Genomic DNA, 21,126 nt, shown 5'->3' with positions numbered 1-21,126 from the left:
TTTGGGTGCTGGGTTTGGGGGGGGGTGAAGGGAGGGAGGTTTGGGAGGGGCTGACATTATAGCCAAAAATAGGTATTTATGCAAAAATATTTATGGGAAGCTGCACAACAGCGTTGTCAAAGCTGGCGGGTGAACATTCCCAGCTCTGCAGCGCTCATGCCCAGTGTGGCACCACGCCACTTGGCTGTTCCTGACTCTGCAGCCACCCTGTACTGTAAGCTCCTGTTTGCCATGGGAGAAGGTGCTGGGCTCTGCAGCCAAGAGCTGGTCCCAAACCAGGGCTTTGCCAGCCCACCTGAGCATCCCACATCACCTGCTCCAGGGAAAAGCGAGCCTGAACCAGGTGCAGTCAGCGTGCTGTATGGCACGGCACGGAGCTCCTGTGTGGTCTGGTGAACGCACAGCCCTCATTAGGTGTCCTCCTCTGTCCTGGCCCCTGCGACATTTCCGTATTGTGGTGGAAGCCCAGAGGCTGAGAAGGGGCCGGAGGAGCTGCCAGGAGCCGCACAGCCACAGTCAGCAGCGAGCACGAGAGCGCTGCAAGGCTTAGGCTGCCACCTGCAGCAGCGGGGACAGTCACTGCCAGGGGATCAACCCCACAACGGGGACCACCAGCTGCCTCACCCAGCCCTGTCCATGGATTTGCACAAAGCCCCTGGGCAGACACGGCCCAGGACCCGGTGCTGTCGGGGGCACCGGTCTGCGAGCAGCAGTGGGACGCCCCCAGCCCTGCCTTTAAATTATTCCCCCAGGGGCCAACTGAAAATAATAAAAGAACTGTTTTCTCTTCTGGAGGGAATTTATTTTAATCTGTACATAACTTGTAATTTTTTGCTAATTCTTTTCTTATTTTGTTTCTTCCTTAACAGTATTTTTTGCATTAGATATCACTATTGTGAAGAAATAATGTTAATATAAGTATGTAGTGAAGGACCAAACTGGTGTCATTAAGGTTGTTTGTTGTATGATCGATAACCAGGGAGTAGGAAGAGTTTGTTAACGTGCCAAACGACCCCGATTAATCCTGCTATTCTTGCTGCCGATTCTCCAGACAATCATACGCCGTGTTACCCTTGTGGTCAGGTGCCAGCTGCATCCGACTCCGGTTCCTATTTATTTCCTTGGTGGGCTGGGAAGCAAAAGCAGCCTCCGCCGAGCCCGAGGGACGGGGAAGTGCTCGGCCCCACTAGGTTCATGGTGCCCAGGCAGCCCCTGGTGCCAGTGCCCAGCCCCATCCCCTGCCCTTCCACCCAAGGAACACAGAAACTTCTTCAAATTATATATTTTTTAAAACCATTTTTATTTCTTACTACAGAAACTTCCTTTTCTCATGTAGCTCGTGTCTCTCTCCTAGACTCTGTCTCCTCTAATTTAGCACCGGTTAAAAATTTTTACTTACTCCGCAATTAAGAGAAATAAACAGAAAGCCTCAGTGACTTTCTATTTATTTGGTCTCTCGCTCAATTAAGCTTGAATTCTGTTGCGACCCGAAGTGGTTTTTTTGCAGGATATTTCCTGAAACACACACAGCTGGGAGCAGGGAGTGCCCAGAACTCAGGCTGGGGCTGAGCCCTGTCCCTTTCAAGCTGAGCCAGCACCTCAGCTGCTTCTCAGGGCTTGTTCCAGGCTGGTCACATCGGAGGGGTGACCAGGAGCACCCGCTGCCAGGTCCCACGTTAACAACTGCTGTCACCGCGGCTCCAGCTGCAGCCCAAGCCCAACCACGAAACCTGGTGCCTGTGAGCGCCCGGTGCAGGCACAGTTCGAGAAGAAAGGCTCTCCTGCCTTCCTTGCCGTGGGCTGAGCCCACGGGGGGTTGAAGCCCCCTGGCCAGGGCCGAGGCACGTCTCTGTGGCACCGCTCCTACACATCGGTCTCTATCCGCAGCCTCTCCATCCGCCGCACGTTGCACTCCACCGCCGTGCGGTTCGTGATGGGCCGGGCGCAGGACTGGGGGAACCAGCCCCTCTCACCATCCCGCAGCCTCTCGCCCCAGCACCAGCCTAGGAGAAGAACGAGTGCTGATGCCATAGGGAAGGGTGGTGGCCGCTGGGGACAGGCGTGCGGGGTGGCAGCCGCAGGGTGACCCTGCCATGGAGGTGCCCGCAGTGGGGCTCTGCTCCTGGCTGCTCCAAGCTGTGCTGCTCCCACAGCCCAGGGCTCCTCGGCTGCCCACCCGTGGCAGTAGGAGCTCCCCCAGTGCCCCACTGTCATCTGCTGGGCCACAGCTCCAGCCAAGGGCACGGACCTCAGCCCCTGCTACAGCTTCTTGGAAGCTTCTGAAAAATCGCTCAGCCCCCGGCTTGCTGAGATTTTTCCACCTCCGGCCGCTCCCCAGCACTTACCGTCCTCCCCGCCCAACACCAGCACCACGTCCGCCTGCTGCAGAGAGATCTCGTCCGCCTGCTTAGCCATGTAGGCACGGGTTATCTCCACCTGGCTCAGGTCTGCAGGGCAGGACGAGAAAAAGGAGCGGGTGAGAAGGGACGGCCGCACCGCACCGGCCAGTGCAAGCCAAGCTTCCTGCCCTGCCCTGCATGCACGTGGGAGGCTCAACTGCAGCCTAAGCCTCCATCAGGCTTCCTCCTGTCCCTCCTAGGAAATGTATTTGGGCTCTGAGTGAGGAAGAGGCTAATATCTGAATGGGAGAAACTCCTAACAAGCAAGGCACGGTACCCTGAGCTCTCCTCCTCTTCATCAATGTGTCCCCAGCTCCATCGCAGGCAGGAGCGGGTACAAACAGGGCAGAAATGTGGGATTTGCACCCCCGTACCTCCTCGTGGTGTGGTGTCGGGCTGCTCCCTCTCCCTGTGCATCAGCGCTGTCACCCACCGTGCGCGGTCGCTCCTGGCAAGGGAAAACTGGGATGTGCAGGAAAGCCACGGGCAGCAGCGGCTGCTGGAAGTCACTGAGAGCTCCCCAGCAGCACGAGGGCTTTCACGGGCAGTGGGACTGAGTGCGAGCACACATGCTGATGTGTGCAAAAGCACACAGACATGGCCGCACTGCTGACTGTGTGGGGAATGTGTGATATGGGGAGCGTTTGGAAAGACAAGGGGGAGAAGCACAGCAAGGGGGAGACACCCACGCAGGACCCGTTCCGGCAGGACAAGCAGGAGGGGCAGGGTGCCATGCAGAAGCCCCCCAGATGACACCCAGGGTTCATCCCCCGTGCAGCAGCACAGAATCCCACTCACAGCGTGTCCGCCGCCAGCAGCACCTCCTCCCGCCTGCCCTCGCTGTCGCGCTCCAGCACCACGCGCAGCAGGTGCCCCCCGGCCGCGCCGCGTGTGCCGCCCCCGCTCCCTGCCTTGGCGGGCGGGGGGGAAGGGGGCTCCGCCGCCTCCACCTTCTCCACCGAGACCTGGTCCAGCGTGGCGTAGTTCATGACCGTGTAGCTCTCCTCGCTGCAGCAACGGCAGGACGGGCATCTCAGAGCTGGGGGAAGGAGCCGCCTGCCCGTGCTGGCCCGGGGGACCGCGCGCAGCGGGCATGACCCGCAGCTCTGGTGCCCATCACGGTGCTGATGATCGGAGTTGAACGTGCTCTGTGCACTTGGGGGCCATTCCCAGCCGGAATTTGGTTGCTGCCCTAACAAGAAACACCTCCAAAATGCTCACAATGGGGGAACCTTGAGGTTTCCTTAGGCTGCTTGGGAAAGCAAGGCCCTTCCAGCCCCTTCCCAGCAAGAGGCAGGGGTGCCCCCGAGCCTCACCTTTTCTTCTTGGTTATGATCAGGACGTCGTTGAAGAGGAAGAGGTAGCAAACCCTGCCAGAGCCCTTGCGGAAGATTCCTGCCTCCTCGGAGAAGAGCAGGTAGAGCTCACCCCGCTTCAGCAGCCAGCGGGAGGCAGAGATCAGTGGAAAAGGCTGAAATGGAAAAAAAAAAGAATGACTGATGTCCCGTGTGGCAGGGAACACCAAGTCAGAAAGCTGTGTTTGAGCTCACAGGGGACTCTAGAATCACAGAATATCCCAGTTGGAAGGGACACACAAGGAGCACTGGGTCCAAGCCCTGGGTCACAAAGGATCATCCCAAATAAAAAATCAAAGCACAAATCAGTGTGGATGGACCCAGCCCCCACCGCCACCCATCCTCACCTTCTTCTTTCCGAACTCCAGCTGTTTCTGCAGGGTGTACATCTGCTCTGTCCTCTCCATGGCACGAGCTCCCTCGTTGCAGTTCTTCACCAGCTGGAAAAAAACACAGGAGAAGGGGAGGATGGAGGAGGCTCAGCACATCCTGCCTCTGCATCAGCACGATTACAGCTGGCAAAGATCCCACTGCTGCTGGCTGCCTCTGACAGGAGACCTCGAGCAGGTCTCCAGGATTTCCTACCCAGGACATCACCAGGAGAGGCAGCAGGGTCTCTCTGACCACAGAGAAACCGAGCACAGAGCTTCACCAAGGGGCAGGACCAAGAGGAAGGACCGATCATCCGAGGAGGGGAGATAAAGAGGAGGCTGGCGATGGAGCAGACAGGGAGCCACAAGGAGGTGATAACCAGCAGGGAAGGCAAACGGAGGTGGGGCAGCTGCACTGCCAGCACCAGGACCACAGCTGCCACTGCTGCTGCTGCGCCACTGGCCTGCTTGGTTCCCTGCTCTGCGCATGGATCTCCAGAAATGAGGCAAGAGCAGCAGCCCGGTGACACTGCCACGGGGCCTCCAAAATAGAGAGAGCACCCCTGGAGAAGACAACAGTGAAGGGAAGGACAAAAGATGGCCAAAGAGGAACGAAGAGAAGATGACAAGAAGGAAAAAAAAATCACAATCAAGTGAAAAAGATGGGCAATAGAAAAGACGTGTGCATCCAACAGCTCTTTGGAGCAGAGAAATCTCAAGTGGCCCCGTGAAAGAAGGAAAATCAGAGGCCAGCCCCCAGGTGGGGACCGGGGTGGTGACACGGAGCGCCGGGAGGGAGGGAAGGTGGTGGTGGCTGTCCTCACCTTGCTGATGGCTTTCAGAGCTCTGGTGGCAGCCCCGTACGCTGCAGTGCATGCTTTAGTTTTTTGACACACAGTCTAGAACATCAAGACAAGATGCTTTAGTGACACTGCAGGACAGAGCAGCTGCGCATTGACGGCCTCCTGGGCTTTGCGGAGGCGATGCCTGCTTGGACCTGGCAGGGGGACAGGACAGGACAGGACAGGACAGGACACGCGTTCAAAGCACGACTGAACAGTGCTGGTGGCTGCGAATCCGGCTCCTGGCAGGGCTCTAACAGCAGCCACGTCCGTGACCATCACCTCGTGCACCAGGCATCCACCCGGCCCTGCTCCCGAGGTACCAGCGGTCCCCCTGGCAGATTGCTGCTTGGCTCAGGGAGCCAAGGAAGGGAGCAGCAGGAGGTGCCCGGCGCTGCCACCTCTGACTTACTTACATCTAACAGCAGGGGAAGCCGCGTTACTCGCTGCATGGGGAGAATGAGAAATGAGATCATTGGCAGCCCTCCACATTCTGGTTTCCTTTCAATTTGTTTCAAGGCCTCTTTAAATAGGGGGTTTGTGGTTCTGGAACGGGACAAGAAACCTCCATTAACGTTGCTGTTCGGTTATCAAGACTTTCCAGAGGATTTCCCCGCGGCAGGCTGGCAGTGCAGCTCCAGCACCAGCCCGTCCTGCTGAGTGGGCACAGAAAAGGGATCGATCCACGGGCAGGTGATGGAAAAATGACTGGAGATGCTGAATCAGCCAGAAGTTGGGAAGAGCTGTCAGAAACGGCCAGCACCACGGGGACAGCCTGGACAGAAGCAGCCTCCACGAGCATCCCTAAAGCACCCCACACCACCGCCCTCAGCAGGACCCGCTCGCAGCATGGCTTGGTTCAGCACGGGGCAGCACTGCCCCCAGCTGGCCCCCATCCCTCCTCTTCTCAATACACAGCCCAAATCCCGTCCCACACCACGCAGTACAGGTCTTAGAGGCTCGGTGCTCAGCAGGACACAGCCCTGAGCAGCTCGGAGCCCTGCGAGCAGCCCCTGAGGAGCCTGAGCGCACAGCACGACTCACAGCAGCCTCTGCAGTGTCCTCTGCTGGTACACCTCGTTGGAGCAGTAACTGACGTAGGGGTTGAAGTGCTTCGAGGCGTGCTCTTCCACGATGTCGCTGATGTCGGGCATGACGAGGTTCTCCTGGTGTCGCTTCTCCAAGTCTTCAAAGAAGCTAGGGGCAGACAGCCAGCGGCCTCACCACGTGCCTCACTGGGGCAGGGCCGAGGGGATTTTTAGCTGGCCCAGGGGCGGCTCAGCCTTCCCACCAGGTGCCTTGCTCTTGGTCCCATGGCACGGCCCAGCTGGAGGCCCTCCCTGGTGCCTTGCCCCTTTTCCTCCAGTCCCCCTTCAACCTTTACTCCCAGGGGTCTCCCCTCAGCTCAGGCCTTTGCTTTGTCCTCCCTTGGCCCTTTGCCAGCCCCAAGGGGCACCTCTGTGGCCAGGATCGCAGCTGGCATCTGTGCAAAGTGTCTCTGCGGGAGCAGAGCAGTTCTGGGGCAGCAAACGCTTTCTGGTTTATGAGTTACAGAAGGAGATTGTCCGGGGGAGCTATCAGACCAGAGCGACACACAAGCTGCCAAGCTCGGTGCACTTTGCCATGAGCAGGCTCTGCTGGGACCATCCCCGCAGGCCAAGTGTCCCAGAGCAGAACAATTCCTTGAATTATTCGCTCTGAAGCGACATTCCCACGCTGGGAGTTTTTCCCAAATTGCCGCAGCTGAGATGTGCACCAGCTGCTCGACTTTCCCCACACCCACCCATCCCCATCCCCCAGGAGGGTCCTGCGTGCTGCAGCCCTCCCGAGGCCCCCCGCACCCAGCCCAGCTGCGGGGACCAGGAGCAGGAGCAGGAGCCCCCTGCGCCCCCACACCGGGTCTCACGGTGCCGCCCTGGTGTGGTGTTCCCACAGCACCCGCTGCAGCTCCCACCCCCAGGGGGCAAAGGGCGAGCTCTCGGAGGAGGCAGTTCCAGGTCCCACATCCTGTCCGCCTGGCTGGGAAGCCCCCAGCTGGGAAATTCAGCAAACAGAAACACCCCGGGCACGGTGATGGAGCAAGAGGAGCACCCCCGCTTCAGTGCCCGAGTGCAGCCACGCGACTGCTCCCTGCTACAAAACCTCAGGGTGAGCAGAAAACGGCAGCAGGGCAGAACGGAGCCCTTCACCCCAGGCACCAGCACCAGGACGATGCTGAGGGGCTGCTGCTCACACACGGCAAAGCAGCGGCGCTCCGCGCTGCACAGCTTCACCAGCGCAGTGCCAGTACCCGTGCACTCACTTGGTGCTGACGGCCAGGATGTCGCTGATGTTGGAGAAGAGGTGGTGGTGCTCCGTCTGCGTCATGGTCTCCTTCAGCTCCTCCGACTTCATGAAGTGGCACACCAGGACGTTCAGGCTGTGCATGTAGGAGTACTCGGACGTGATGATCTCGAACATCGCCTGCAAGCAGCGGGGCGGTGAGGAGGCAGCAGGGCAGGCTGCGACGCCACCGGCAGCAAGAGGGGTGAGCTCCAACTTGCTGCACCTCATTTACATTAATAACGACCTTATAGCATGTAGTAATAACTCACATTATTTGCATTAATAACATCTGGAAACTTTTTCCAAGCACCTCCTGATACCATCTCATGCATCGCTTGGCCTACACCAATGTCTGCATGCTTTCAGACAGCCCCGAAACCACGTTGCACCATGAAGATGCTTTCCCTTCTGGTGGTTGATCCTTCGGAGCAGCTGGAGCCCCTGGGATGAGCCCCCAGCACTACCCGCCCCAGCAGGACACCCCCATGCCCCCGCGGGCCGCTCTCACCTCCTGCCGCTTGCATTCCTCGGGGGTTATGGTGTCCAGGACGCCCGCCTCCAGCACCTGCAGGCAGCACAGGGTCAGCTCCGGCTCCCCACAGCCCCAAACCCACCCCAGCAGCTCCTGTGCTCGGCAGTGGGAGTGCTTTGCAGGCAGGGATTGCTCTCCACCAAAAACACCAGCGGCCAGAGCCGCCTGCTGGGGTGCCTCAATGAGGGCAACCGCAGCAGCTCGGCCGGCATCTGCCCAGACCTGCCAGGAGCCCGGCGTGTCCCAACCAGCACCGGGCTGCCCCAAAGCACCCCACAGCCGGGGTAACACCGCTCACTATTGGTTTGGCAGCTCAGACAGCTTTTAAAATACACTCTGCTCTATTTCTTTTTAATAAGCAGGTCACCTTCTGGTGCAATAAGGGCTTTCAAGAACGGATGAGCAGAAAAATAATCTTTCACAACATGGAGACTGCTCGGGGTGCAGCCTGGTCTTCCCAGGTGAGGGTTCCCAGACCCAGCAGAAGGCCCGGGGAAATGGCCTGGAGGCAGGAGGCAAGCTCACATGGCTGCTCCAGGGTTCAAGGACAGCAGCTGGGTGAGGCGATGCTGCTGCCCAGGGCTGCACTCGCCATTTATCCACTTCCCCCGGGGAATGCAGGACGCGGCCAGGAGCCGTGCTCCTGCTCCTACCTCCGGCAGCTGGCTCCAGGTGACCTGCGCGGGGCGATAGCTCTGCACCACGATGGCGGCGTCAGGCGGGGACGGCTCCTCGGGGATGGGCTCCTCCAGCAAATCCTCGTCCGACTCGTGGCTGACCGAGTTCAGCCCTCGCTCGCGGATTTCCTGGTACAGCCGGGGCTCTGCGGCGGGGAGCACCGGGGGGTGAGAGCAGCCTCCTCCCGCCTCGCCTCCCACCACCTCCCCACCCCAGCACCTCCCAGCTGAGGACTTTGCACGGCACCAGCCAGCAGCTCTGGCTGCCGCCAGCCTCCACAGTGTTTGCCCTGAGCAAACAGAGCTGGGAGCATTCCCGCTGTGAGCGCGGCTGCGCCCTCCTGGGGAGCGGGGCCACAGCACCGCTGCTGCAGGTGGGGAAGCGCGGGGGAAGCGGCTGCCCTGGGCCAGCCCCACACACAGCAAAGGGGCTGCCAGGGATTCCCTGCGCCTTCTGCGTGGGCTGGGAAAAGGCACCACAGAGCGGCTGGGGAGGAGGAGAAGCAGCACTCACGGTCCTTGAACGAGCCGCCCCGCTTCTGCACCCGCTTCCGCCCGAAGGTTCTCTGCGGGAGGAAGAAGAGGAAGAGGAGAGCTTGACACCACCGCGAGGAAATCTCGCTGCCACGGCAGGACCACACAACCACAACCCTTGCCACAAAGCTCGTGCCAGGGTCAGACACCCACCGGCTGTATTCCGGGCCCTGGGAAGCATTCGGCTCCCTCGAGAAGGGGAGCAGCTCCCTGGGCAGGCTGTTTGCAAACACCACCCTGTTGTCTCAGACCGACTGTTGTCTACACTGTTGTTTGCTGTACTGAAGTGACTCAGCTTTCACCTCGCATTATCAGGGTCACAATCTGAATGATCCTTTGGTTACTCCGCTGCCTTTCCCATCCGTCTGTCTCGCACCTGGACTTTGCCTGCTCGGCGTCTCGGCCCTCCCAGCCCTGCTTCGCCCACGTCTGGGTGCAGGCCCAGGGCCCCCGCCCGGCCACCCCGCCCTGCAGGCCCGTGGGAGCCCCGCAGGAGCCGCGATCCTCACGGAAGCTGCAGCAGCTGCTCCCTGGGGACCCACAGCACCCGTAGGTGACAGCCCAGCTGCCTAGGCTCAGCACACCCTGCCAGATCCATGCTCTTGCAAGCAGGAGGTGCTGGAGGAAAGCACAGCCCCTGGAAGCAGCTCACAGCCACGGGGCCCAAAATAAATGGGGCGGCAGCGGGCACAAACCCACCTTGTTCCTGCCAGGGCTGCGGGCAGGGGGAGCGCTCCCCTCCTCCAGCACCGGCTTCAGCGAGGCGGCGGCGGCCGCTGGCTCCGTCTCCGTGCCCAAGCCCTTCATGGCAGCACGGTAGGACATGTTCCTCAGGTTGCGCTTCAGCATCCCCCGGCCGTCCTCCTCATCCTCCTCCTCCTCCAGGGAGATGCTGGGGATGGACGCCCGCTTCTGGTCCGGCCACGCGGGCTCCTGGCCGGAGCCGGCCGCCCCCGTGCTCGGGTGCCGCGAGGGGTTCTTGGTCTTGGTGGAGACGGCCAGGCTGCGGGGGATGAGCTGCTGGGTGCCCACCTTCAGCGCGGCCGGGCTGTCCGTGCTCAGGACGATGCGGCGCGGCTCGGCCAAGGGGAAGGGGCCCAGCGGTGGCGCCGAGTCGGGGCTGCGCGTGCCGGACGGGGAGGTGGGGATGGAGCTGGGGGGTCCCTGCTGCAGGGGGTGGCATCGGTACTCCAGGAGCAAGGGCTTGTCGTCCGCATTGCTGCTGTGGGGGCTCCGAGACATGGTGGCAGCTGGAGAGCTGCATGAAAGAGACAGATGGACAGACAGATGGACAGACAGACAGAGGGCTGAGTGCCTTCTCCCAGCAGCTGGGGTCATCACACGGCATCGTGTGGGGACATGGGGACAGGGCCCGGGCTGGGAGAGGAGCAGGATGGAGCCCAGGGTGCTGTTACATCCCCGCTCTGACCGGGGGCATCGCCTCACCCCTCGGGTGCTGAGCGGGTGTGGGTGGGAGCCCGGCAGCCCCCAAAAAGCCAGGGACAGACGGGGCTGACGGGTGCTCCCCCTCCGCTCCCAGCATTGCGCGGAGGCAGGGTCACTGTGGGTGCACCCCCCCAGGCCTCACTGCCCTCCTCGTGCTCTGTGCCCCCCCTGCAGGGCCCAGGCACGCAGCCCACCCCTTCCCCACCGCCTTCCAGCCCAGTTTTGGCCCCCTGCAGCCCCCCCCCGCCCCAGCACCCAGCGCTCCCCGTGCAGGGTGCCACGGACCCAGCTCCTTCCCCGTCCCATTACGGAGCTTAAGGGAACCCCACGGCTGCGTCCCTCCGACCCGAGCCCTGCCCGGCCCCGCTCCGAGCCCCGAGGCCCCCCCACTGAGCCCAGGGTCCTCACCCCGCTCCCAGGGGACCGGGACGGGACCCCGGGACCCCGCGGGTGGGGGGCAGAGACCGTGGGTGCTGGGGGCAGCCCCACGGAGCCGAGCCCCGCAGCCCCTCCTGTGCTCGCCCCGAGCACCCCAAAAGCACCCAAAAGTCCCCAAAAAACCCCCCGGAACGCGGGAGGCCCCGGCCTCCGGCTACTCACAGACACCGCCTCAGCCCCGCCAGCTGCGGAGGAGGAGGAGGAGGAGGAGAAAAGGGAGGAGGAGGAAGAGCAGGAGGAGGAGGAAGGGGAGGAGGAGGAGGAGTTCGCGGCGCCAGGAGCCGCCGGGGGCCCGGCCCTGCCCGGCCTGGGGTTGGAGGAGCGCAGCGGAGGCGGGGGTGGCCTCCCTCGGTCCCTATCCCGATCCCGATCCCAATCCCGATCCCTATCCGGATTCCCAGTCCCGATCCTGATCCCAATCCCGGTCCCAGTCCCGGTCCCGGCCCCCTCCGTTGCGCGGTGCTGAGCACGGCCCCGCTCCTCTCCTCACTGATTGGGGCTGCCGAGGGAGCTCCATGCGGCTGCCCCGCGCTGTCCTCCTGCTTTTTGACGCCCCACCGAGGAGCTGGGTCCCCAGGGTGCTGCTCCCAGCCCCAGCCCATGCTCCTGGGGCACCCCGACCCGTAACGCCTCGCAGGGAGGCCGGGGAGCACCCGGTGCACCGAGGGGCGACCAAAGGCTGCTCCGCCAGCCCTGCTCGGGGTCTGGGCAGCCACAACCAGCTCCAGCGGGCCAGGGATTGTTCCTCGCTCCGGGCACACGAGGCTCAGCCTCGCAGCTGGGTCTCCAGTGGCTGGAAGAGGCCGCAGGCTGTCCCTGTGTGGGCATAAAGCATCCGTCCGGAGCATTTCATGGCCCCAAGGTGGCGTTTGGCCATTTGGGGTAGGGAGGGCCCCAGGGCCAGGCTGGGGGCAGCCACCCCGCGGCCCAGTTGCCTGCAGGGGCCGGGCTCTGCTCCGGGTGTTTACTGGGAGCAGATTTTTCCCTGACCTTCTCTTGTGCCCTCCGCTCTGATTTTTTTCCCTGTTAAAAATGGAGCCTTTTTCTCCCTGGTTTATGGAGAATCTCAAGTGCTTTCTGGATGACAAAGTCCACTTGTCGGCAATATTCTTCTAAAAGACTCCGCTCTCCCCTCGCCAGACAATCGCTCTATTATCAGCGCTTTCTTATCCGAGAGGTTTTTTTCTTTCCCTCCGGGGCTAATAAGGAGAAAGCTGCCGGCCGTCACAGAGCTGCAGAGGGCTCCTACTCAAGAGTTCAGCCACGACTGAAGCCCTCGCACGGCAAACTCCAGGGAAGTGCTATTATGCAGGAGGTGGGATCCCATCATTTGATCACGCTGAATGACTTTTTGAAGCAGAGACCATTCACCGGTTTTGTAATGCGCGTTGTTAGCTCAAAGACCCTGCTTTCAAGTCATTTTTGCTCCCGGTGCCCCCGCTGAAACATCTGACCGCTATCACTCGATAGTCGCTAACTCGCCGCTCTCAGCTGTGAAAGGAAAGAGCCTTCACTGCTCCCAAACAGCTCCTCAGCCCTTCTGCAACCCGGCCCCGGCCCCGTTCTTGCTCTTCCTCCTGGGAACGTTCCCCCGAGGAGGATGCAGGCACAGCCGGGCAGCAGGGAGGGATGAACTCTCCCCCTACACATCCCTGGTAGCCCTGTGCTGGCGCGTGCTCTCCGTACGGCGCCCGTACAACTTGCACCAAAGCTTACACACGACTTACACCACCCCACTGCTGCGCCTGGTGCTGTGCCTCTGCCACTCCTCCCAGAAAAAAGAAGCTCAAGGACCACTGCTTATAAAAGCACACAGGTTTATTGCATATCAATCTCATGTATAAATTCATTGTAGCATTGGAAAGATTACATTTGGTATACATTCCTATTCTACAGCATTAACCTCAAAATCAGCTTTTTCTATTCATTATTTTAAAGGAATTTCTCTACACAAGTACATTTGTCTTTTATCACAAGCATCAAAATGAAATTTGTAAAATCGCTTCTTTAATTATTTTCTACACTTCATATCTTTTATTTCATTATGCTCCCAACAAAGCGATTTCATATTAATTAATAACTGCCAACACTTTTTTTTTTTTTCTCTTCCTTGGCAGTTCAAGGCTTCTAGCCTCGGACGCAAAATCTAATCACATATACAATAAGTGCATCTACGGAATTTTTTTCTTTTTAATAAAAATTTCACAAACAGACACAATAATGACTGCTAAACACAAGTCATGCACAGTTTACTTATAAACATAACAGAAGCAATATACAATCAAGAATGATATGGAACAAGCACCATCCTCTTTCTCAATGTTTTTTAAACATTATATGAAAACCAGACATTTACAATTGATTTAAAAAAACACTATACAGTCCTAAAGAAAAAAAAAACAAAAAACAACTAAATCATATCTGTATTGTAACAATGGGAAAAGGAATGACATGGGATGCACAGATTTATGATTCTTGCAAGCACAATATATATATGTTTTAAATTACATCTTCTGCAGGCTGGAAATGACATCAGGGCAAAACATCTCTTGCTTTGAAGAGAGCAACGAGAATGTAAAAGACATTGAGAATTACTTTCAGAATTACTTTGTTCACATGTGAATTGCACATTTGGAAATCAAAGCTGCCTTTTTTTTCTTTTTTCATTCTTTTTCCAAAGTGGTAATAAGAATTAATGACAGAAGAAAAAAAAAAAAAACAAAAAAAAAAACATAATCTCGGAATCATTCAATAACATTTTAATCACAGTATCACTCAACACTACAGAGAAAAAGGTTCATGGCTTTGTGAGCACACCACTGACCGTCACCCAGGAGCAGAGGGTTTTGCCCTGATGTTCCCAGCACCGTGCCGTGCTCCCCGCCGGCTCTGTGGCAGGCGGCGAGGCGCAGGCTCCTCCACCACGGTGCTCCCCCTTCCCCGCCACACACACACACACACAGTACAGCACGTAAAAATTGAATGTAAGTCAGTAGGTTGAAACTGGCTGAGGGGAGGGGGCTCACAATCCAGTGCTTTGATGCTTAGAGTCTAAACACGTTCACGTCGTTGTGCAAGTGCTTTCCAAACGCTTCGTAGGAAGTGAGAAGCCGTTTTCAAGAACGTCTACCGAGAGCCTAAGTGCTGCTGAGGGAGAACCCGAACGCTTCCACTACTTTGTTTTAAGCAAGACAGAAACCAAGCTCCGCGTTTTGTCCTGGGATGCAGCTTAGCAGGCCCAGCTCGGGTTTTGCTGTTGAACCCTGCCTGGGTTGGGTTTGCTGCTGGCACCGAGCCGTGCCTCTCGAGCCCTGCTCCTCTCTGCCGTGACCACGAAGGAACAGCCCGCAGCCAGCACAGCACAGCCCCCAGGGACATCCCCGGGCACCAAAGGGCACCGCAGGCAGCTCCTGATGGGTGTGCACAGCTCCCATGGGTGCACCGGCACCCTCAGCACTGCCGCTGCTCCATGGGCTTTGTGCCCCAGCCACGGCCGTTCCCATCAGTGCTCAAAACCTCGCAGCTGAGCCCATGCCTCAGGCCCGTGTCCTCCTCTGTGGTGGGCTCCCAGGGAGGGGACACGGCCCCGTGGTGCTCAGAAGCCCCTGGGGACCAAATGTTCTCGCTCTGCATCACACCTCGCGTGGTGCCCTCGCTTTCATACAAGCACCAGGCCGTACTGAAATCGCTGCAACTACGCGCCTGCGGCACCGCACCGCCATCGGGGGGTCCTGAGCACGCCGGGCTAGGGGCATCGGGTGGCCTTAGGCACTACAGCTCCGTGTCCCCTGGAGCCAGGGGGACCCAGGCCTTCCCCACTGCCCGTGCCAGCTCCATCCTGACATACACACGTCTTGGGAAAGATCCTTCAAAGCTGAGTGACCGCTTTTGTCCGAAACAGCAAAGCAAAACCTAAACATCTGCTACGAGCTGCAACACGTTTTAAGTGCAATTGAATGAGAGCTACGAGATAAATGGAAACCAGCGAGGCTTTCTCTTTATTTAACTGTGGAAAAATTAAAACTTGTCATCAGTGCTAAATTAGAGGAGTCAGGAGATCCTAAAGCAAACAGAGGCACTAGCTTGAGAAAATGGGAAGAAAACTGAATTAGGAAAATGCAAAAAGAAAAAAAAAAATCATTTCATGATTCAAAAAGCTCTATTTTTCATGTCCTTGATCCCTGGCTGGCGCGTGCCCCCCGCCCCTGGCCAGCAGCGGGGAGCTGCCCTCCAGGGAGCCGCCGACCTGCTCCTCTGGAGACACAACGCGACAGAACAGAGGGCTGAGATGCTGAAGGGAAGACCAAAAGAAAACCAAAAAACCAACCCACAAACCCCACCGTAACATTTGCATTGCTCAGTACTTGGCTCACGCTTTGGAGACCAGCTCGCTGCTGCTCCGGGGAGCTGAGCGCGATGCCGACCTCCTTGAAGCTGCCTTCGGTGTCGCGCGGAGCCCTATGGCAGGGCGAGAAATGTCCCAGCACCTGCTCAGGGCGGGCTCGGCTCGCTCCGGGCACGCAGGAGGCCAGCAGCAGCAGCAGCAGCAGCAGCGAGGTGTTTGGGCTTCCCCAGGGCAGGGACAGCTCTGTGCCACCGCTCGGTGCCTCCTGGCGCCTGGGAGCCGCGGGGCTGAGCCGTGCCGTGGCTGAGCGCTTCCCTGTCCCCCTGTGGGCACGGGGCTGGCTCTGCGGAGGCTGCTTTTGCTTCCCAGCCCACCAAGGAAATAAATAGGAACCGGAGTCGGATGCAGCTGGCACCTGACCGCAAGGGTAACACGGCGTATGATTGTCTGGAGAATCGGCAGCAAGAATAGCAGGATTAATCGGGGTCGTTTGGCACGTTAACAAACTCTTCCTACTCCCTGGTTATCGATCATACAACAAACAACCTTAATGACACCAGTTTGGTCCTTCACTACATACTTATATTAACATTATTTCTTCACAATAGTGATATCTAATGCAAAAAATACTGTTAAGGAAGAAACAAAATAAGAAAAGAATTAGCAAAAAATTACAAGTTATGTACAGATTAAAATAAATTCCCTCCGGAAGAGAAAACAGTTCTTTTATTATTTTCAGTTGGCCCCTGGGGGAATAATTTAAAGGCCGAGCGCCTGGGCAGGGCGGTGCTGTGGGGCTGGGGGCGTCCCCGTGCCGCTCGCAGACCGGTGCCTCCTGACAGTGCCGGGTCCTGGGCCGTGTCTGCCCGGGAGCTTTGTGCAAATACACGCAGCAGTTCGGCCTCCGCTGCCTGCTGGATTCAGAGCCTTGGGCACTTTCACAGGGTGATGTGGAGAACCAAATGGGAAGGGTAAATTTTCTTGGAAAATACACCGACACCACTAGTTTACCTTTTGTTCCTCCTCTAGCGGAACACCCTAGAGACGCTCTCTTCCTCGGGTGGCCTGAGGCTCCCGGCTATCCAAAGCCAGCCTCAGGTGTGCTCTGGGGTGCAAAGAGTGAATTACAAAGGGTCCCTAACCAAACCTCCACTTTCTCTGAGTAGCTCTTTCCTTCGTTTCAGTGTGCTGGAACGGGGCTCCCGTGTTGTGCTTCTCCATCCCGGCCTGGCACAGCAGCTCCTCTCTGGTTTCCTTCAAAGTCAGCAGAGCCTGAGCACGCCAGGTACTCACAGGCAGATATCCCGACCACCGTGTGCTGCTTCTCTGAAACCAGCCATCAGCCCAGCCCTGCAGGCAGTTACTACCAGATACGAGACCTGCTAGAAGCACACGGGCACTGCAATACGCCAGCCCCGAGGGGAAGGCTCCTCCTGGCCGGAGCACCCCAGCGTTCGCTCGGTGGCAGCAGCAGGCTTGGAAATTCTCATTTTTATCATGTTGCAAATAGCAAATTCTCAGGACACGCATCCTAAATTTTATCCGTATAGCCAATGTTGCTCTTTGGAACAGGTCTAATCACTTCCCAGACCGTTCAGTAATTCAGCTTTACCTGCAAAACCACTGCTGCGACACCGGGTTGTAATCACAAGGCACAACAGCACGAACATCACAGCATTTCTGGAGGCTGCTTAGGGTCGGTAAAAGAGATGAGACTTTGAAGCAATTTGAAATCACTCATAAAAGATCCGTGAGCAATTTTAGAGTCAGAAAGACAATTCTGTTCTTGTATGTGCTTGAATAGTGGGTTGAACCCCTGACACTGCTGAAGCAAGGGAGCTTTAATCTTCCTACTACAATTACAGGCCAACTGGCAGTGTGCTGCCCATAAACAACCACCCAGCAAACCAAAACAACGGCAGGAGTCAGAAATCTCTGCCACAGCTCCCAGATACTGCCGACACCGAGAAGACACCACCCTGAAGCAAACCCTGGGAGAGAAGCAGAAGCCACGAGCGCTGCGCCGCAGGCTGGACCTGCCCGCCCCCCCTGCCCCCCCTGCACCTCTTGGGCACGGATTTACCCGGGGTGCTCAAGCCTGGGGAGGTCCAGGCAGCCCTGCCATGAGGCACAGGGCCAGAGCAGGGTTGAATGCCACCACCCTGCTCGCCAGAGATTTTCTGAGCACAGATTTTGTTCCGAAGCACTCGGGATGCTCCGAGCGCAGGCAGCAGCTCGGGCTCGCAGGCACTGCCAGAGATGGGAAGCTTTCCCAGCCTTGCAGTGCAGGCACAGGCAGAAGGGCTTTCAGGGCACAGCCGGTGACTGTGAACCACGTATTTGCATGACACACCAACAACCCAGCCTCAGCAATGCTCCAGGCTGAAGATTTCCCAACCGGGACACCGCACGTAGCATAGCATGACCGCAGGCAGCGTGGCCTCACTCTTGAGAAGCTTTGGGCTGTGCCGGTACGTTTGGTTGGGAACAAAGGATAGGGCATGTTTCTGTGGGAGTGCACAAGTTCAGATTCTTTTTGAGGTCAATTAAATTTACCCTTCCCTGGTGTAACTCCCGTGACTGTCAGAATTGCACCAGGGACAGGTCCGATCTGGCTCTGTTTCCTTGCTACCCCGTTATTTGGCTGAGTTGAAAGGATTAAGCTACCGAATGGTTTCAAGACGTGATTTAAATGCGGGCTTCACTGGCGCAGTGATACCGTCTTGTAATGTTAGAGGGACCAATTTGATTGCACTGTTGCAATTCATGTCTTGCTTATGCTATTCCTACAGGCAGAAATCCTGGGGCTGCATCAGTTATCCAGTTTTGGAGAGGTTCATTCTGATAAATTACAAATGGAAACTCTGGGCGGGTAAAAATGCAGGACTTGTAGGTCGGATGCGACAGGTTTCTTTCTCAGCCAAAAGTCCAGGCGACTCCTGAGGCCCTCTCATCCATCTTCTGCTTGCTGGGATTTTTGCTAGGGTAATTGCAGCACCACCGCCTCCTCGCTGGGACTCTGGCCAGTGCCTTGTTGACCTCTCAGAGGTGGTTGATGGGGTTAAAGGTCCCCGACTCTGAAGCTGCTCCTGCCATGTCCAACCAAGCACCCAGGGAGTTCTGGGAGGACGTGTGGAGGGGAGCGTTCTCAGACAGGGACAGCATCATTGCATAAGCCTGCAGGAGAAGAGAGTAACGCAGGGGACGTGTGAATACGCACGCAGGACAGGCCGCAGTAACCTGTGCGAAGCACAGCACCACCTCACCAAACCCTAAGACTGCCAGCACCCTTTGGCCTGGGCTAAGAATCTTGCCAGCGTTTAGGAACACAGGCATGGAAAGCTCGTTGGTGTTCCCAGTGTGCTCGTATGTTCTTGTCGGGTCTCTGCTGCAGGGAAGTGGTTGAGTGTCTGCTGAAAAACTGCATGGAGACTTGTGTTTGCTACCTAAGGATCTGCTCGCTTCTCTAACCCAGATGCTCTCCCTCTTCCAAGAGTCATACACCCTTGGCATCCTTTCACAGCCCAAACAAATGTGAGGCCTTGGGTAGGCGACAGCCTCGTGTGCTGGAGGTAAAATCCACCTCTGACATGTAACAGCAGAGGACAGTTCCCCCCATCCTGCACTAGCTGCTGCAAGGATGTTCCCACGTGTGAGTGCAGTGGTGGCCGTGCAGCACCCACCCAGGCACAAGCCTCTGCAGGGCAACAGCCACAGAGCACACCTTATCTGGGACCCTGGTACAACGCTCAGTGCAGTAGGACCCTTAGCAGTGCAGCTGTGACGGTGCCAACACCAACTGGCATCCAGCTTCAGCCTCTTCAGGCTGAGAGTCAGACCTACTGGTCAGGTCAGCACACCGCCTGCTGTACCTGGAGGTACGTGCTGAGAGAGGCTCAGCTTGGCAGTGCTAAGGGCACACACGCTTCTCTAACTGTGTAAAAGACAGACAGCTCCCAAGGAGTGCTCTGCTGCTCACACAAACGCTGTTTTACGACTGCATTCCCTATTTCAGATTATTTATATTACTTATGGTCATTTAAGCATAACCAGGCTTGCACCTCAGTCAGTATGAACCTGGTTCAAAAAGCACAGACCTCCACCAAGCATCAGACAGACATTAAAAGTAGGACGAATCTGAAAGGAGCAAGCTTTCCCAGGTAGTTAGTACATTTGCCAGATTAGTAGCAGGACACATGTAAGAGTCAGGCAAGTGGCTTGTGCTTTACTTAGTTTCCCCCAGAAAAAAGCCATGTCCTACCTTCGAGCAGTCCCTTCCCCAGCTTTAGCCCTAGCACCTACTGTGGAGGACAAAACTTCACAAATTCCAGGTGATAATAAATCATAAATCTTGTTCTGCATGGCAGCTGCATTAAGCTACTGCTTTGCTGGGCACTGAGGATAGATTTCAAGACACGTTCTGCTGCTTGACAGTTAGAAAAGGACTGCAGTGCAACAGCTGAGCTTATCCCCCGTATTAAATATCATCAAGCCTCCACTAACGTACTTGGCACTTGTCAGGACGGACATTATTCACACCCTTTACTTTACACCACGTTCCATAGCTAGGTGCAAAGTGGTTCTCTGAAAGCAGAAGCCCAAATTCTCTACAGAGCCAACGATGGTAGCTGGGCAGTAACTCCGAGCACCTTTCTTAGAGGCTTACGGTTAGAAGCGTTGAGTGTGAGCTCTGCTGTCCAGCACAGTGAAGCATAAATACATAATAGTCAGAAAAAGACATTTATACAGACAGATAAAAACAGACAGATGCCGCTATCTTGCTCTATAAGCATGTTCTCACGACACAGGCTTAGTGATAAATTGACCTGGCGACCTAGACCTGACGCCCACTCCATTTCTTCTCAATTTCTGTATAGTTGCACCAAGACACAGTTCCCACACGATTCACTTATTACAGTCAGAATTCCTGCTCACTGGCTGGGGAAGAAAATAAACCTTAGCTAAAGGAGGCCAGCTGCTTGCTAATCCTATGGGACGTGCTGGCGGCAAGCTAGATAAAATGTTCTGTCATATACCCACCTGGTTTTTAGCCTGCCTGTACAGAGTCTGTTTTATTGTCTCAGAGTCTAAGGTGGAATTAAACACATCTTTAACTTCAAATGCTTCCTCGGCTGCTTTGCGAAGATCCAGCCCCTTCCCAAAATTCGGCATCTGCTCCAAATCTAACAAGCCGGCTTCGTCCTCCTCAATACACCTGTACCAATGACCAGGGGAAGGGGTTGACCTGTTGTTAGCTCGTCTCGCCGTTCACAGACCAGCCAATGTGAGTGGTGCTAACCCAGTGCCTGCATGCACACACCATGGGGGTCTCACAAGCCACATGCGTGAGCGGACAGACGGACAACACAGAAATGACACAAAGTGCAAGGAGTGAAGAAAAAGTGGAGAGCATGACTACGCACGTACAAGCATCAGTGCTGCAAGTATTTGTGGTTCAGGCTGACTACAGCTCCCTGCCTGGAGGTGCCCAATTGCTGCCCACTCCCCGACACGTCCGACGCGGTGCCCGTGCCCACACAGCACTGCTGCGGTCTGAGTTGCAATGAGAACAGCGATGCGCTGAGACTAAATGAGAGGCTGCTCTTTGCATCACAGGACGTTTGTTACGAGTGTCAAACTGAGGCAGAAAAAGCAATGCTAAGCCTACACCACGGCCAACAAACTGATTTTGAAGGTGTATAGATATGGCTTGATCTCAGGGAAAAAAAAAATCACTTTTTCCCAGCGCTCTGGTGACTTCACTTGAAGTCAACATTTGGCCACAAATACAGTGGGTAGCACAGTGCAAATTGGGCTGTATGCATATGCCTCTCCCTGTGCCCTGACCAGGGTTTTAGAGAT

The 21,126-nt window shown here is 56.9% G+C and overlaps 2 protein-coding genes across 4 annotated transcripts in view; both read right to left on the bottom strand.

Moving 5' to 3' along the window:
• Positions 1–75: 75 nt before the first annotated feature.
• On the bottom strand, positions 76–10,287 carry ARHGEF16 (Rho guanine nucleotide exchange factor 16). Its single transcript, XM_082776821.1, has 14 exons — positions 9,735–10,287; positions 9,016–9,067; positions 8,478–8,647; positions 7,801–7,857; positions 7,270–7,430; positions 6,012–6,164; positions 5,384–5,513; positions 4,950–5,024; positions 4,102–4,194; positions 3,716–3,870; positions 3,198–3,407; positions 2,774–2,847; positions 2,346–2,447; positions 76–2,003 (listed from the first exon to the last, which is right to left on the bottom strand). The coding sequence occupies exons 1-14, from the start codon at positions 10,275–10,277 to the stop codon at positions 1,864–1,866; spliced, it is 2,115 nt and encodes a 704-aa protein (XP_082632947.1). The 5' UTR covers positions 10,278–10,287; the 3' UTR covers positions 76–1,863.
• A 2,451-nt stretch (positions 10,288–12,738) lies between these two features.
• The window catches only part of PRDM16 (PR/SET domain 16), a 282,537-nt gene continuing 274,149 nt past the window's right edge, over positions 12,739–21,126 (bottom strand). For 2 of the 3 annotated variants that reach the window (XM_082777085.1, XM_082777086.1), the window contains exon 16: positions 18,300–18,441. In XM_082777085.1, coding sequence (XP_082633211.1) covers positions 18,429–18,441 — 13 coding nt within the window. In that variant the 3' untranslated portion in view covers positions 18,300–18,428. Of the gene's footprint in view, positions 18,442–20,304; positions 20,480–21,126 lie in introns of all 3 variants that reach the window. The other variant, XM_082777087.1, reaches the window with a different exon arrangement.

Source organism: Aythya marila (assembly GCF_965140915.1).
Source record: "Aythya marila genome assembly, chromosome: 21".
NCBI classification, from domain to species: Eukaryota; Metazoa; Chordata; class Aves; order Anseriformes; family Anatidae; genus Aythya; species Aythya marila.
The sequence above is the reverse complement of the archived record's forward strand: the minus strand, read 5'-3'. Positions and strand labels throughout refer to the sequence as shown.

Bases quoted from the DNA above. Each gene is read 5' to 3' on its own strand.
- ARHGEF16 (XM_082776821.1), bottom strand. From the start codon at position 10,277: ATGTCTCGGAGCCCCCACAGCAGCAATGCGGACGACAAGCCCTTGCTC. The intron at 9,068-9,734 runs GTGGGTTTGTGC...TTCCTCCCGCAG, and splicing joins GCAGCCCTGGCAGGAACAAG to AGAACCTTCGGGCGGAAGCG. The intron at 4,195-4,949 runs GTGAGGACAGCC...GTTTTTTTCCAG, and splicing joins CTCTGAAAGCCATCAGCAAG to CTGGTGAAGAACTGCAACGA.